The sequence below is a fragment of the Paramormyrops kingsleyae genome, chromosome 22 (genome assembly GCF_048594095.1).
Source record: "Paramormyrops kingsleyae isolate MSU_618 chromosome 22, PKINGS_0.4, whole genome shotgun sequence".
NCBI lineage: Eukaryota > Metazoa > Chordata > Actinopteri > Osteoglossiformes > Mormyridae > Paramormyrops > Paramormyrops kingsleyae.
Window position 1 is genome coordinate 13,527,188 of NC_132818.1, and position 16,475 is coordinate 13,543,662.

At 50.2% G+C, this 16,475-nt stretch overlaps 1 protein-coding gene across 7 annotated transcripts in view; it reads left to right on the forward strand.

The window, feature by feature from the left end:
- rbfox1 (RNA binding fox-1 homolog 1) overlaps window positions 1–16,475 on the forward strand; it is a 270,001-nt gene that overhangs the window by 49,333 nt on the left and 204,193 nt on the right. For all 7 annotated transcript variants that reach the window (XM_072705278.1, XM_072705282.1, XM_072705283.1 and 4 more), the window contains exon 2: window positions 9,608–9,661. In XM_072705278.1, the coding sequence (XP_072561379.1) occupies window positions 9,608–9,661 (54 nt within the window). The remainder of the gene's footprint in view (window positions 1–9,607; window positions 9,662–16,475) is intronic.

The following is a 16,475-nucleotide window of genomic DNA, read 5'->3' on the forward strand; positions in this document are numbered from 1 at the left end:
ACCCTTTTGTGTGTTAAATCCCTGCTCTCCTCTGCCCTAATCCTGCCCTGTGGCTATCCACTGCCCTCCAACCTGCCATATTTATATGCATATATATATTTTTTTGTCCCTATAATGGTATAGTCCAGAGGCATTAGTGCAGGCGTTTCACAATAATAGTGTCACATGACCAGCATGAATTACTAGGCACCCAATTAGCTCAAGGTCACGACTCTGATAGAGAGAACAGTTCGCCACTCGTCTGCTAAAGTCATCCACAGTTCCCCTCATTTGTGACTCAGTGTTCGTTTCATGGTAACTGTTTTGTACTTAATTACACACCATGTTATGCGTGTAAAAAAGCGTAACCGGGCAGGAGAAACTGGTCTGAATGGAGAGGATCCCGTTAAATCTGCCTGGGGGTGCTGATTCCTCTCCAGTATACTCCTCCCTGTAACACAACCCCCCCCCCCCAAGGTAACTCAAAATAAATAAACCGGCACAGCCAAGGCGACGTCCTGCGTCGCGAACATTTGTGGTCCTGGGGCATCGTGCCGCTTTCTGAGGTATGAAAATCCCTCGTAATCGGTGGCGCTTTGCCAGCGCCAGGGAACCTGACCGGGAAACAAAGCGACTTGGCCGGCGGGAGACCGAGGATTAGCACCAGATAAACCACCCCCCCCCCCCCACAGAAAGGGCTGGTGTATGTAGCCCGCAGATGGTAAATTCTATTTCTGTCATGCTGAGAGACCCTCCCAGCCGAACACTACAGCCAGAGCGAAGGATGAAACCCAATCGCAATCACACGCACCGGGAAGCTCTACTGGTACTCGCCGGCTAGCGGGATCGTTAGCGCCCTTTATCTCCCATCTGGGGGGGGGGGGGGGCGCCCGGCGGGCTGGCACGGATCCCCCGGCCCCTCCCGAAGCGGCCCCGGAGTGCGGGCCCTGCCTGCCTCGCTGTTCCCCTTACATAAACAGAGATGAATCCGTCGCCACGCGCTGGGGATTCGAATATGAATAAAACAAACAATGTCTCACTCGCCTGCCACTGTCACAGCATCATGCATGTTTAATGCTCCGCGCTTCACGCGTGGCCACCGTGTGCTGCTCGCGTGCATCGCCGCGTCGCTGCTACAGGGTGACTCACATACCCATGTTCTCACTGTTAATCGACCAGTTCATTATGCACAAGGGTTTGAAAAAATATTACCTGTCTATGGGCCTACAGTGTTTAAGACGATCACTAGAAGCCCATTTTTATGGAGACACGCTTTTCACTAGAAGCCCATTTTTATGGAGACACGCTCCCCTTTTCTCTCTCTTTCCTGCTCACTTAAGTGTCTCCATAAAATCTGTTGTTTAGGTTGAAGGGTCTAAACATGTCTCCCAAAAAACGTATAAACTGCCATAATTTGTGCCCTTAACTCGTTGAATGTGACCCCTGCGGGGTTTGTTATTTATTGGGTCCAACTCAGCAAGTCATGTTTAAATAAATTGCTGGTATGCTTCTGCATTTCTGAAATAAGGAACGCATTTATTTAATATTAAGTGTACTGTGTGTCTGTGGCCAACAGGGGGCCCCACGCAAAAGTGTGGCTTGACTGGAAGTAAACTCCACCACTGCATGTAGCCCGTGGATGGTGTAGCTTGTAGTGAGTTTGCTGTTCAGTCTGGCACCTTTGTTGTTTAGCTTAACTAATTCTCTTTGTTAACGATATACTACTGAATGGTGCAGTTGCTTATTACCGTGGTAACCGGGAAGGGGGACCCCTGTCTCGGATCTGACGCCGGCGTCCCTCTGCTGTTCAGATGGACTTTCCCATCGCGCTTCATGTCTTTCCAGCAGAACCCGTTTTCCTCACCCACCCAAACCAATAAACCTTTTTCTCTCTTTTTCTCTCACTATCTGAGTTGACTCCCCGGCATGACTGCGTATCTCTGGGACATACAGCCGTCAGCCTCTCAACCCCTGACCCCCCCCCCCCCACCACCCCCACCATTTTATTGGAAGCTACATACGTTTTCTTGCTGTGGAAATAAAAAAAAAAAAAGCAATAAAGTGGAAAATGCTTGTGTTAACCTGACCCCCCTCCACCCCAGGTCTAATCCTATTGTATTAACACAGCTAGGCTGTGATTAGCCCCCACCCCGCCGTCCCCCACCATAATTGGCTTAAGGAGTGCCCCCCCTCCCCCCCACTGCACACACTCCACACTCTTACAGCCGCCCCATATTTCATGTTCCATGGTAAATACAGGCAAGTCATGGCGGTGACCTCTCGGCCCGCCCCCCCCCCCCCCCCCCCCCCCGAGAATTGCCGTCAGCTGCATTGACAGGTCGCAGCCTGTTAGCGGCCTGGGGGGGGGCAGCGTGGATATCCTATTTCGTATGACACTTTCTGGCTCTCTGCGGTATTCCCGGCTTGATGGTATGGCGTTGAGGCGGCTTGATGCCTGTACTGTCGCATTGGTGACGTACACGCTTTTGTAGGCGAGCTGGGGACACAGCGTGCATGTAGAGTGACGTGTTCCATGTTTTAAACACGTCAGGCCCCGATCCCTCAGGCAGAGGTTCAGTTGATGTGGTATCATGGTTAAAAAAAGCTGATTTATTCTGTAGCATGTGGAGATTGTGTGCTTTGGGGTAAGGAACGGTGTGTAAGCACGCGGATCTCCATCTCTGACGGGAACGCCGTGTAAGAACGCGGATCTCCATCTCTGACGGGAACGCCGTGTAAGCACGCAGATCTCCATCTCTGACGGGAACGGTGTGTAAGCACGCGGATCTCCATCTCTGACGGGAACGCCGTGTAAGCACGCGGATCTCCATCTCTGACGGGAACGCCGTGTAAGCACGCGGATCTCCATCTCTGACGGGAACGCCGTGTAAGCACGCGGATCTCCATCTCTGACGGGAACGGTGTGTAAGAACGCGGATCTCCATCTCTGACGGGAACGGTGTGTAAGCACGCGGATCTCCATCTCTGACGGGAACGCTGTGTAAGCACGCGGATCTCCATCTCTGACAGTGTAGCTGGTCTGATTCTGTGTTAGGGCTGCAGTTACAATGGTGATATAGCGTTCCTGAAGGTGTGTTTGTATGTACCACATTGTAGAGACCAAACCAGACACATTTTTACCTTGTGAGGACATTTTTTAGGTGTGTGTGGGATAAAATGTATCTGAACCTGGATTTATGCCACAGTCTAGTAGTGACCATAATGTTCAGTATATTTTGTTTTCTTATTTTAAGATATAGCACTGAGATACAATAATTGATCCTATTTGTGTGGTTTCTAATGTCATTGTATAAATTTCTTGCATCCTGTATTTTTGCTCACTTATCTAAATGCTCTAAGTTGACCAGTTCACAGCGATCGTTGTACATCCGGCTACGGTGATCCGAAAATTTGTTTCTTCTTGTCTGCAAATGGGAGTGTTTTTCTTCCCCACATCGTCAGTGATGCCGTCCACCGAAACCCCTAAAGCTTAGTCGCGTGTAACGACGTCAAGGAGCTGAGCTCTCCGTACACCATATGGTAGCCCTTCTATGGCTAATTGGGTTGGGTTTCCATAAATAATAATTCAGGTTAATTAATTTCCATGCCGGTTTCCAGTAATTGAGCACGGGAGAGCGCACCTCAAAGGCCACGCCGAGCTCCGGACGCGGTCGCTCTCGAGGAACACCAGGGTAATTGCAGGTCATGACATTTGGAAGTAAATTACCTTCCAAAACTCTGTTTTGTTCCCTGGCTGTGACCTTCCAGCTCTGAGCGCGCTGCCTTCTGAATTCTGAGCTCTTCCCACTGTCAAAGATCTGTCTCGTGGAGGCGGAACGGAGACGGGATGCTTAAGTGTTTGGGAAATTAATTCGGCCTGCATTGATTTGCACCCCTGGAAATAATTCAGAATATTATCCATGCCTGAGATTGTCCAGCCGCTGTAAGATGTCCCGCACATGACCCTCGGAAAAGCCTGAAATCTCGCTCTCAGCCCACCGGCCCTATCGAGGAGGAGGACAGGCGGAATCGCGGGCAGGAAGCCAGAGTAAGAGACCTTCTGCCCCCCCCGTTCCGGGTTTCAGTCTTTTTTTAAGGGGGGGAGTTATGTGCTTTGTGGTTCTCGGAAACGCTTCCGCAGTGAAGAATGAAATCAATATTCATCTGAGAACCGGCGATCTCTGACACACACAGGCAAATATATGTGTGGCTTACTGACGCACCACAAAATCCAGCAGCGTGAAGCTCCTGCCAGCTTCTCTGTCACATAAAACACTGATGGCTCTTATGAAATGTGCCAGGAAATGGGATTCTGACTGCACACGAGCAGACTGACATTCACGTGTGCAGGCCGCTGCGTTTCAGCTCAGGACGTGACCCCCTCCCCCCCCCCCCCCCCCCCCCCCTCGGAGGGCCTGTAAACACACCCATTAGTGCCTCTTGGTCCTTTGTCTTCCATTTCTCTGTCTCTCCCACTTGTCTGCCGATCCAGTCCCTGGAAGAGTCTCGAGAACGAGCGGTGTTCCCGGGTAATCGGGTCCCCGCGAAGCCTCCGCGTCTCGTTTGGAGAAGATTCAAATTACTCAAATTAGCATCAGCTATCCCTCCTGTCATTTCTGCTGTTATCTCCTGCACATTCCGGTACATTCTGTCATTTTTGCTGGGAAGATGATTTTCCCAGCTCCTGTCGGGAGACATCTTACTGGGGAATAATTGGTACAGGGTGTTTATGTTTGTCTCCTAGACACAAACAGAGTCTGTCAGCATCATTATCTGGGATCCAGAGTGAGCATGGACCGTTCCGGAAACATATGGGAAAAACTACCACAGCCGGTATATTATGGCAGTGGAGAAGGAGCCGGATCTGTTCGTGTGCCGAGAGGGAAATGCTGTTGGACTATTCAGTATGGTATTTAGCCTAAACCCAGTTGAGCATCTGACTGTATGCATGCGTTAAGACCTTAGGTAAGCAATTGAAAACGTGAAAAGATCCACATGGTTATATGCAAGACGTATCCAAAAACAAAATTTCGAAAAATTTGTGCAAGTCATCAAATTACTAAAGTGCATTTTCTAAAATATCGTTTAACATTGGTCTGATGTGTGTTGGTCAATATTTGGATCTTAGTCAAAATTCAAAGTTAGAAGCACTAGAGCTAAAGACATACTAAACTGAATACTCCTAAAATTCTGTGGATGACTGCAATGGACAATCAGTCATCTTCTGTGGTGGAGGGCGAGCGATTTCATTGGCTCTTTCGCCTCTTGCACCCTCTCACTGTCTGTATTATATATTGTGGTTGCTTCACACATTCATAGGATCTTAAGAAGCAGTGTCACCCACTGAAAATGTGTGTTTAACTACAGATTTGTGGTTGGCTGCTTATCCATATCAGTGATAAATATATTGGCTGTCATGTGGCTCAAAAACGGCTAAAATGCACATCCTATTTTAATCTTTGGGGATAAATAGTATTTTTAGCATTTTTTATAAAAACGTGTGTGTTTCCCTGCGGTGTGGAGAGGTGTGTCACAGCCCCACCCCCTCCGCCCCCCCCCCAGGGCTGCGATTTGCCGGTGCTGATTGTACTCTTGTCTCGCTCCCCGTCGAGCATTGCGGCGCGTGCAATTACTCTCGATTTATCTAAAAAATAGTCATTACGTGCATGAATCGCTCTCTGAGAGATTGTCCATTCTCAGTCGAAATAAGACTTAATTTTCAATAATTCCAGTGTAATCTGCGCGCACGATTTCATCGCTAAGTGCCTATAGAGCGTCTCTGTGCGGATCAGATGAGGGAAATAATTACAGGTCGTCTGCGGGCGCAGTGCGGTAATGATTTAGGATCGCAGCCCTTTATCCTGCATTTTTTCCTGGGCCAAATATTATGGAAACTTGGCGGCAGGAGGCGTCGGCTGATTGGTTCCCGCTCATCTCGTGGCTCGACGCCGTTCGTGCCGTAGGAAGGGCGCAGGAGCCTGATCAGAGTGTTTTGGGCTGTAGCTCAGACTGGCTGACGTCGCCATAATCAAACCCGGTGCTTCTGTGAGGCAACGCTTGGCGTCTGCTTACAGCAGGCTGTGTTGAGTAAACATGTCTTTCCAGAAATATTATGATTGCAAATCTGTTGTGTACTTAATGTTTTTTCTTAAATATAGGACATGCCTGGAAACAGCTGAAGGCCTCGTAAGGGTGACAGTCACTGTGCTGCTGGGACGTATTTGGTGGCATTGTTTCTGTTCTAGACATGGGAGCCGATGTCTCTGTCACTCACTGGTGTCGAGGCTGGGGGGGCTTGAGGAGCACTTAGATGAGGAAACTGCTACCGGCAGGGGGGCGGGTTAAAATGGGAAACAGTCTGCCATCAGGACTGGTGGAGTTGTTGGTCTTCAATCTAGGCCTGGGGTTTTTGCGGGTGTGATGAAACATCTCAGAGCCTAAGGTTGTGAACACCCATCCATCCATCCATCCATCCATCCAAACTGTGCTCTGGAGAGCACCTCGATCTGCATGTGATGGATGAGGTCATCATGCCAGTTGAGATGTGTCTGTGCGTGGAACAGGGGAGGGGGTGCTGGTTGCCGGTGAGCACTGATCTGTATCTTTGTCACCAAAGGGATAGCCCCCCCCCAACGATTATTTACCGTCTCCCAATCTTCTGGGATCACCTCTTAGCACTTTATGGTGGGGTTAAAATCGTGAACATGCATTTCAGAAGGCACCCCCCTCATAAAAGGGAACCCCCCCCCCCCCCAAAAAAAAAAAAAAAAAAAAGACCACATTTTGGAAAAAAGGGGAATTAAAAGAAGCCTCCCCTGGTAAAATGGTTCCTGTTAATCCACTATTTATCTGGATTATCTATTAAATATTCTCCCAAATTCAGCCGCCAGAAGGATCCCGTTATCACTGCATTTCCAATACATTCTGCAACTTTAAGATAACACTTTCTTATCCAGAGTAAACGTGTCCATGTAATGATATTTTGGGGGGAATCTGGCGCTTTTGCCCAGTTTTATTTCATCTTCATCCTGTTTTTGTGGCGTTCCCGGACGCCGGAGTCCGTGAGGTTCCCCAAAGACACGACCACCGTGTTTCGAGCCTAATGGAGCTGTTTCTCAGACCATTCAGCGTCATCGCCGCGGGGGGACGTGTTGGATGTGCGGCAGATCCTGTGTTTGCAGTGATGTGTTTGGTCAGACGGCACGGCACCGTGCTGACAAGCAGCCCTTTGGGTAGAGATGGATACACCAATGGCTGCCCAACACCCTGTCGGTGGATCGTGGTCTTTCTTTCCCTCCTCAGCCCTCTCTCAGTAGGTACACTCCCCATGACTGACTGTGAGCCCCCCCCCCCCATCAAGGCTCGCTGTTTCGGAGACGCTCTGATGCTCTTCATCCCTTCCTATTTCTTCTGCATTCAACATTTCGATTTACGAGTACTGATAGTTAGCTTAGCATCTAACATATCTAACACCTTGATGTGCTCCGTTTTTACGAGATATTTGACCTCCTTTGCATCGTGTGCAGGTTGTCATAATGTTCTGGCTCATTGGTGTATGGCCACTGCCTTTTTGATTGATATCATGAATGTGGTTTTTCCTGAACTCACGGTGCTGGGAATGTTTTTCATTTCACTTTGAGTCTCTCCCCTCCTTCTGCTGAACCTGTGCTTGCCCTGTTATGAGATGCTTTTGTGCTTTCAGAGATGTGTGGAAACGGCTATTGATTGAGTTGGTCTGTCTCGGTGATCGGCCTTTGATGGAGCGCGGCCTACCTTTCTGATGCTGGCCTAGCTTCAGTGCGTAATCTAGGGCTTCATGGTTGGCGAGGGGTATCTCTGCTCACTGGCCCCCTGTTTCCAGTAGTCAGGATCATGGGACCTCTGGGCGGCTCGGTTTGCCTCGAGGAGTGAAAATGTCTCCCTTTACATGATGACCTGTGACCAGCGGAAGCTGAACAACAGAACACGCTCACAGAGTTTTTCTAGACCCGATTGAGGTTAAAACAACAATAAAAACAAGGAATCCCTCGTCAGCACCTCTGCATTCATAATGAGTAGTGCTCAGCATATAATGTGAGCACAATCCCACCGCTAATCGCAATTCATCGCCTTTTCTGGGACATCTCCTCTTTAAGATCTTCCCCTCGCCGGAACGTTCCATGTCCCTGGGTTCTAACCGCTCCTCACTCTGTGACTTTGAGCTGACCTGTGCTTCCCTGGCTTCTTTGCGGGTAGATTGATAGACTACCGCAGGCCCATATGGTAATTTCCCCAGAAAGGCGTCGATCTGACCCTCGCCCCGAGCAGGTGGACGCCATGTCTGCCCATCTCTCGTTTGAGATTGATGTCTCCTCCGGTGAACGCCTCCGTCCGCTAATGGGCCTCACCTTTGGCTCCTTACATAAATTCCTGGCAATAACCTTTATGCAAATATGTTCAAACTTTTTCTTTTTTTGTGGGAACACTCAGCACGGAACATTGGGCTGGCCTTTATTTAGCGGGGGTGTGACATCTGCCGAGTGCCGGGGGGGGGTTTCGCCACGTGTTCCCAAACACAGCCGACGGTCTCGGCCATGCGAACGGTGACACAGAGGGAGGCTGTGGATTTGTTAGCGAACATCGTGGGCTTCGGCGCCGGTAGGACACTGATCGCGTTTGTGGACGGATTCTCTTCACAAACACACAAACACACCTCCAAGCTTCTCCTCTCATCTCTGTCACCGCAGATTGAGCAGAAATAGAGGGGGAGCAATGGGGACTATTCGGATTGGTTGTCTGTGTGCCCCGCCCCCCCCCCACCCCACCCCTGAGCATTGTGGGAAATCTAGGCGAAGCAGTCAGCCTGACCAGTAATAGCCATGAGACAGGCTTCCGGCACGTTGCTTATTTCCTGGCTGTCCCAAGCCAATCGGGGTCAATGGGGTGGAGGGGTGGGAAAGAGATGAGTGATTGAACTAATTTGGGCCAGGAGGTGGCAGAGTGGTTTAGGTCATGCCCAGAAAAACAAGGTTGACAGAAAATCACCACAGTCCTCATCTGTTGTTTTTCTTTACGTCGTCCACTTTTGTACATGGTAACTGCATTTATGTACTAAATGAATAATAATTCTGACTGTGAAAATGATGGCTCTTGCTCACAACCTACAGCTAACTTTTTAATAAATATATATATATATATTGTTTTTTAATTTTTTTCTCTTTAAAATCATTGTGAATAATGAGTCTCGAGACTCTGTGATAAATTGTAAGTATAAGAATAGTGCTCCGCTCAGCAGGCTGGGGGTTAGGGAGGAGAAGGTGGGGTGGGTTTGCTGGGGAGGCATAATCCGGAGGAAGTGATCTTGTGTTAAGTTTGGGGTGGTCTTACTCAGACAGGTGATCTCTGAGAGGCTTGTGAGTTCATCATTTAGATGCTGGTGATCTTGCTTTTCACGTCGATGCTGGTGATTTGCTCTTCACGTTGATCCTGGTGGTCTTGCTTTTCACGTCAATGCCGGTGGTCTTGCTCTTCACGTCCATGCTGGTGGTCTTGCTCTTCACGTTGATCCTGGTGGTCTTGCTTTTCACGTCGATGTTGGTGGTCTTTCGCCATTTCACAAACTTCTAATTCTCTGCCTCTTTGCCCGCAGATTCTGCCTGGAGATTCCTTGCCACTCGATGGAAGACGGGAAGACGCCACCCATGTAAGTTCAAGCTGCTTTCTTTTGATGCCCCTGGCGGGGGTTTAAGGATTACCATGTTGGAGCAAGTGGGCCATGGTGATTCTGGGGCATGCAGGGCACCCCCGGTCCTCAGTGTGATGTCAGACCTTCTGTGCAAGGGTGCCCCCGGTCCTCAGGGTGGTGTGAGACCTTCTGTGGAAGGGTGCCCCCGGTCCTCAGGGTGGGGGTGAGACCTTCTGTGGAAGGGGGCCCCGGTCCTTAGGGTGGGGTGAGACCTTCTGTGGAAGGGAGCCCCCGGTCCTCAGTGTGATGTCAGACCTTCTGTGGAAGGGGGCCCCCGGTCCTCAGGGTGGTGTGAGACCTTCTGTGGAAGGGTGCCCCCGGTCCTCAGGGTGGTGTGAGACCTTCTGTGGAAGGGGGCCCCCGGTCCTCAGGGTGTGGTGAGACCTTCTGTGGAAGGAGGCCCCCGGTCCTCAGGGTGGGGTGAGACCTTCTGTGGAAGGGGGCCCCCGGTCCTCAGGATGGGGGTGAGACCTTCTGTGGAAGGGGGCCCCCGGTCCTCAGGATGGGGGTGAGACCTTCTGTGGAAGGGGGCCCCCGGTCCTCAGGGTGGTGTGAGACCTTCTGTGCATGGGGTCCCGGTCCTCAGGGTGGGGTGAGACGTCTTGGGAAGCTTAACATGATTCTGTCATGGTGAGCAGGGAAAAGAGACGTCATTTTTACACCCTCAGACCCGACCACTGCCCACCACCCTGGCCATTTATTGCGTCACACGGAGGAAGCAATCTGATACCATCCGGGTTGAGTGTTGGGGGGGGGGGGTTACAGTGAGCAATGGGCTAATCAGTTGTTGCGATCGTGGGCATGTCCCTGGGGAATGCGTTGGATCCGTTTAATGCCAGTGCAGGATATTTGTCCCGTACGCAGTGAAAATACAGATTTGGTATTAAACTTCATATATAAAACTGTTGGTGTTTATTAGGAAGATATTAAAATATATAGTAGAGAGATATAATTCATCAAAAAAAAGAATCCATTAGGAATATGTGCAGCCTCTGTTTTTATGTTAAATAACTGATGTTCTTCTACATTTATATTTTACTTATGGTGTGGTGCCTTTGCTGCGGAATGGCGCCAGTTTCCAGCTCCGCATCAGTTGAATCTGCTCCCTGTCACTCAGGGAGATTCGGTGCCCATAAATCATCGGCTGGAAATTGCCGCTTGACAGCGTTAAAGTTTTGGTTGGACGTGACGTGTGTCACCAGATCGCCTTGCCGGACCAGGGTGGCGTCGGCAGGCCTTGGCAGCGCCTGCTGCCATTTCGGTCCCTCCTACTGCGAAATGACATCAGTCGACGTTCCACTTGTGCTGCTACATTATTAATAGTATAAATTTAAATCTGAGGCCAGTTTGACTTTTGTTTTATCCGTCGTTCCCCGGAGGTAGCGAGGCGGGGATGCGGCCTGGAGGAGCTCCCACTCAAGGTACCGCTTTCTCCAGCCGGAGCGACTAGACGTGGCTTAAATAATATTCAGATTGTTCCTGCCCTATTTCACGGTTCACGTCACTCATTCGGATTCTCCGTATAGGACAATTAAAGTGTCAATTTGCATATGAAATTGGGTGGAACGCCGCTCTGCCCGTGCGCGACGGTGACGGTGGTGATGCAGGCGTGGCTGGCCTTCGGTAAACGACCCCACGTGGAACTCCACGAGTAGGCAGCTTGTCCAGCGTCAGGGCTTCCTGGCCAGCCACCTCCTACTCCCCCCCCCTAAATCACTGGGCTAAGTGCGTGCCGTTTGACAGCCCCTGGGCGGGGCTCGAGTTTCCTGTAAACAGAACGTCTGCAGGATCTCACAGATGTCCTACAGGAGGCCCCCAGTGATCACTCAGGGCTCTGTTTACTCTTACAGCATTGCTGACGGAGCGATCCGTGAACGAAGCGCTCGCCTTTCACCCGGCAACCCACCTGACAGCCCCGAAAGTGAGGCGGCACCCTGATAGGTGGAGTGAAACGTCCCTGTAAGATACCACACCCCGTTCTTTGCCGGACGGCCCCAAAATCATTATTTAAGCGTTTTAGTGGGCCGGCACCCCAGTATAATGTGGGAAAAAACCCACAAAGTTCACAGCACCGCGACACCGGCAACGTGCCGGGGGGGGCTCAGGTTCACACGGTTTGGCTCGAAGCCCTCGGCTCATTCGCGACTAAATGCGTCTCGAGCTCGGTGACGTACGGTGAGTGTGGTCCGTGTGCTGAGACCGGGCGGGCGAGCAGGATCACAGACCCGTGCTTTAGGGGAGATTATCATCTGAGCCCCGCAGATCTGACTGCCGGCAGGAGCAGAGCCGCGACACCGGGTGGCAAACTGAGTCTCTGTACCGTGTCACTAAGCGTCGGCTGATTCAGTCACACCTGACGTTACAGGGAGGGGAATTTAACATGAAGCTTCTTTAGGAATAAAACTGAATCGCAGCAGAAACCGGTCGTGTTGTGTTTCCCTATAGTGACTGGCTGCCCGTGATGGTTTGAGATTTTTGCTCTGTTGGTTTTATGTCGAGTTTAACCTTTCAATGGCCAAATAAAGGTCATAAACTGTATGTACATCATGGATAAGATAGATGACAGACGTCCAGGTGTTTCAGCTAGTAAAATATAAGGGCATTGGTTTAGGTGTCCTTTACTTATTTTTTGCTGAAAGTTTAAATCTGCGTAGTTTTTTTTGCTCTCCCTGTAATTCTTCCAGTTGAACTGGCGAGCGACTTTCTCCGTGGAGAACCAGGGTTGCCAACTCTCACGCATCTGGTGTGACACTCACGCTTTCTGACAGTCACGGTCATGCTAGAAATCTTACGGCAAATATATATTATTCCATTATAATCCTAGAATTTGCTATATCAAAAGCGCTGAAGTAGTTTATAAACCCTACGGACTATTTACAAGGTAATGAAACTCTTACATACATGTAAATGTGTGAGCAGACTGGACTCGAATTGAAAATCCCGCTCCAGCCAGCTGACCACAGTTGGCAAACCCAGAGAACTCCGGGCATGAATCCGCCGCGTGTCTGTCTGGGAGTCGCATGCCATTTCTTGCACTCTGGAAAGCGGCGAGGCTTCTCACGGATGCCAAATCGGCGCATGCTCCAAGTTCATAAATCACCACATTAATGCGATACTAAAAAGATTAGCGAATCAATTTGTAAAGGCCATTTTAATATTAATTGCGGGTCACCTGCACACGATTAAATCAAAGGTCTGTGCACGTTTGTAAATCACGGCGTGAAGAGCTGTGCTTGATGGGTAAGGGGGAGCGTTGTAGCGTGTGCGGGGTGGAGCGTGGCGCGGCCCCATGGCCTGATTTACGTCCTGTGATACTGGCGGCGTATAAACGGATACGAGCTGCTTATACGCCTGTGTGTGTCCTCGTAAATAACAGATGGGCCCTGCATACAATGCTGGTGAGGGAAGGAGGGCACTAGGCACGTGAAGACCAACTGGTCGGCCGTCGTGTGCTGGTCCAGGTTCTGAGCTGTTACCCGTCTCGCTTACGTCACGTGACGCCTCCGCTTAACTGCCACACGCCCACCAATAGTGTGGGAAAGGTTACTCTTGTAATACGTTACAGATTACTAGCTACCCTGTTAAAAATGTAGTAAGTAATGTAACTATTTTGATTACTTCATCAAAGTAATGTCATTTATTACATCTGATAACTTTTTCATGACTTTTCTAACAAATGTTTTAAACTGGGACCCTCGTCTGGAAATTTGCCAAAGGATGGGATTTCTGCCCAGTGAAAAGATGCAAAACATATTCTTTTTACTGGAAAGAATATATTCGGATGTACCCCCTTAGTATTCGCCAACATTTTGATTAATAGCTGTGATTTAATTTACTTTTTCTCAGTAACTGTGATGGATCACAGTTAAGTTTATTTAGTAATTACGTAATTATACGGGCATACATGTAGCTGGCTCCTGCCCAGCACTGCCCACCACTCGTGGGGACAGCAGAGGGGTCTTTACCCGGTGGGGCTCATGCTTTCCAGTCTCGCTCTTTTATTCAGGAGATTTTAATGAGCCCCAGGACTGGGCCCTGAGCTTTGAAATGCATGAACGTCGCACTCTGGAGCTATCATTAATGAAGGGGGCAGGTGTTTTGCTGCTCCGGGGTCCTCAGCTATAGCTGTCCAGGGTACTGCCTGACGTGAGGGGGGATTCTAGAAAGTGGGACCTGCAATGACTTAGCTGGGGGGGAAGGGGGGGTTGTATGTGTGGTTCCAGGGTTCTCTGCCTTGAGGGTTGAAGAGGATTGGGGGCAAGGTACAGCAGAGGCCAGCAGAGAAGGGGGTTGTAAGATTTTTTGGGGGGGGGGGGGGGGGTAGCGGTGACCCAGAAATGTTCAGAATCATATCTGTCAAATAGAGCAGTCTCTGGAAACATCAGAGACGATATAAGGAATGTAAAAGCTTAAGAAACTGAAACAGGCGCAAACTCCAACTAGGATCCAACCGTCGTGCCAGGAAGCTCATCAGACTGGCGACCCGGGCTGGTGAATCTGTCGCCGTGTCTCTGGGGGGTGCTGGGGCCGCTGTGTACGGGCAACGCACGGGGGCAACTAGTGATTAACCCACATGCTGTGTGTCCTGCCAAGGAAGATTTCAACTCCTCAGATAATCCCGAAACAGAGAGACTCCCAGTGCCGTTTGGCGCCTTAATAAGAAGCTTTTTGGGATTAAGGGCCATGAGAGGAAAACCATAAAAAGCGATGATGATGTAACTTCAGTGGTGTGTTTAGGGAAGGGAGTAGTCAGCTGGCTAAATGGAATGGTGGGAACAGTCTGTGGAAGCGGATGTGGTTTGATGTGGCGCCCCCTACTGGTGGAGCCCAGAATGGCATCTCCGAGGGCATCCCCTGGGTCCTCGGAGGAGCGCCACACCTCAGTCATGCTGGCTCATCGGTCCAGGCTTTTATTCCCTTGCTTCCGGTTGGACTCTGCCGATCAGGTGACCGCAGTCGCTCCCCTGCGAATAACCTCCTTACGCGGGGGAGGATGTATCCTATGAATCCCGTAAGGATATTGGAGCTGCTTTTGTTCGTATCCCAATGTACCGATCTGCTCCCTGTCACTCTTTGAACATTAAGCCTGGTGACGCAGGTTAAGCAGGACCATTAAGCATCCGTAGCCCCCTCCCGTCGTCACGCTAAGGACCCCTTTTAACAGCCTATTTTCCCAGCTTTAATCGCATTTGTGTGTCTCAGATGCCCAAAGTCGTACTCCCAGGAGGGCAGCATCATGCTTAGGGTAACAGAGTAAGCATAAATTCACGGTCAGTCCGACGCCCCACCTTCCTCTCCGAATCAGCATCTCCAGTCCTAAGCAAAGACTGAAATACAAGGCCATGTTTTTGTCTTTTTTCTTTTTTTTTTTTTCTTTTTTTTTGAAATTTCTAAAAATGTTAATTCATATGAATTACATTCCTGTAGAAGAATGAGCTGTTAATTAGTCAGTTGAAAATGATTTTTTCCAACAGGGGAAATAACCTGGCTCTGTTCTAGCCAATGGCAGGGGCCCATCGCTCATGATCCTCCAGTCCTTTCCGGTCGTGTTTTTCTTTACTCGGCGTGCTGACGTTCCTTTCCCGTTCCGCGGCGTGGGAACAATGGTCCTCTGTCACTTCACAGCCAGTCAGCAGGTGAGGGGTTAATGTGGGTGACACGTGACCCCTTGTCCCAGTTCGCCGAGGCCGATGATCACGGCTGTGACCGCCAAGGCCTTTGGGGTCGGCGCTCGCTGGCTCCAGGTCGGGGGGACGGCCGATCCTTACGGAGCCAGAGCGCGGAGATATCGGAGATTCTCCATTACTGGCGGTTTATGTAACTGCGATTACAAAGTCATTTGCACGGAAGGGCGAGGTTCTCGGCAGGACGCCAAGGACAGCACCGCCATGTCAATTTAAGGGGCATACCCCCCCCCCCCCCCAAACCCGTCGTCATCCACTGAGTGATTATCCTGTCAACCATGCCTTTTGTTTTACAATAATCATTTCTCTGAACGTCGTTCAGCTAGACTGCAGATTAGGGCAGTGTGCTGAGACCCCCCCTCCCCCCCCCGATGCCCCCACGTTACCTCCGCTGCTGAAATGGACGGATCATCCACCATCAGGATCCCATTCCTGGCTCGGGAGAGCAAGGTCAGCCATTTCCTGGAGCGTTTGGGGTTAAGGGCATTGCTCGAGTGACATTGCTCTGTGGGCACTGGGATTCAAACCAGCGACCTTCTGATAACAGGCACAGCATCTTGACCCTCTGAAGCGCACCCTGCCCCCATTCTTGGAGCAGCTCTTCATTTTTACACATGGTTAATTACTTTTTTTGTGCATGTTGCTGATAATTCATGCCGCTTTGGGTAATGGCTTGTCATGGCATGACTGCATTTAGGCGGGTCTTGCTCATGCTGGCTGATTTCTAGAGGGCATATTTTTGGGTTACGGTACCTGCCGGTTCTTCCTGTCGCCACTGTGATGTGCGATGGGCTCTTATCACCTCAGCACAGACAGAGATGGATCTGGAAGATTCTGTACCCTGGATTCTTCCATTTTGCCCATAGCATCCACCCTGGAATGTGTCCGGTATGCCGGCATCATTTGACATGTGACATCATGCACTGTGGTGTCGTCATCACCATTGTTATGCAGCTGCCTGTATAAATAGCCTGTCTGTCCCATTGGGGTGACTCACAGTGGTGTTGGGCTGTCCTCCGCCCCTGCGTGTGTGCGCCCTCTGTAGGCTGGAGGACAGTGCAGCACCCAGAAGCCTCAGGGCCTTTTGT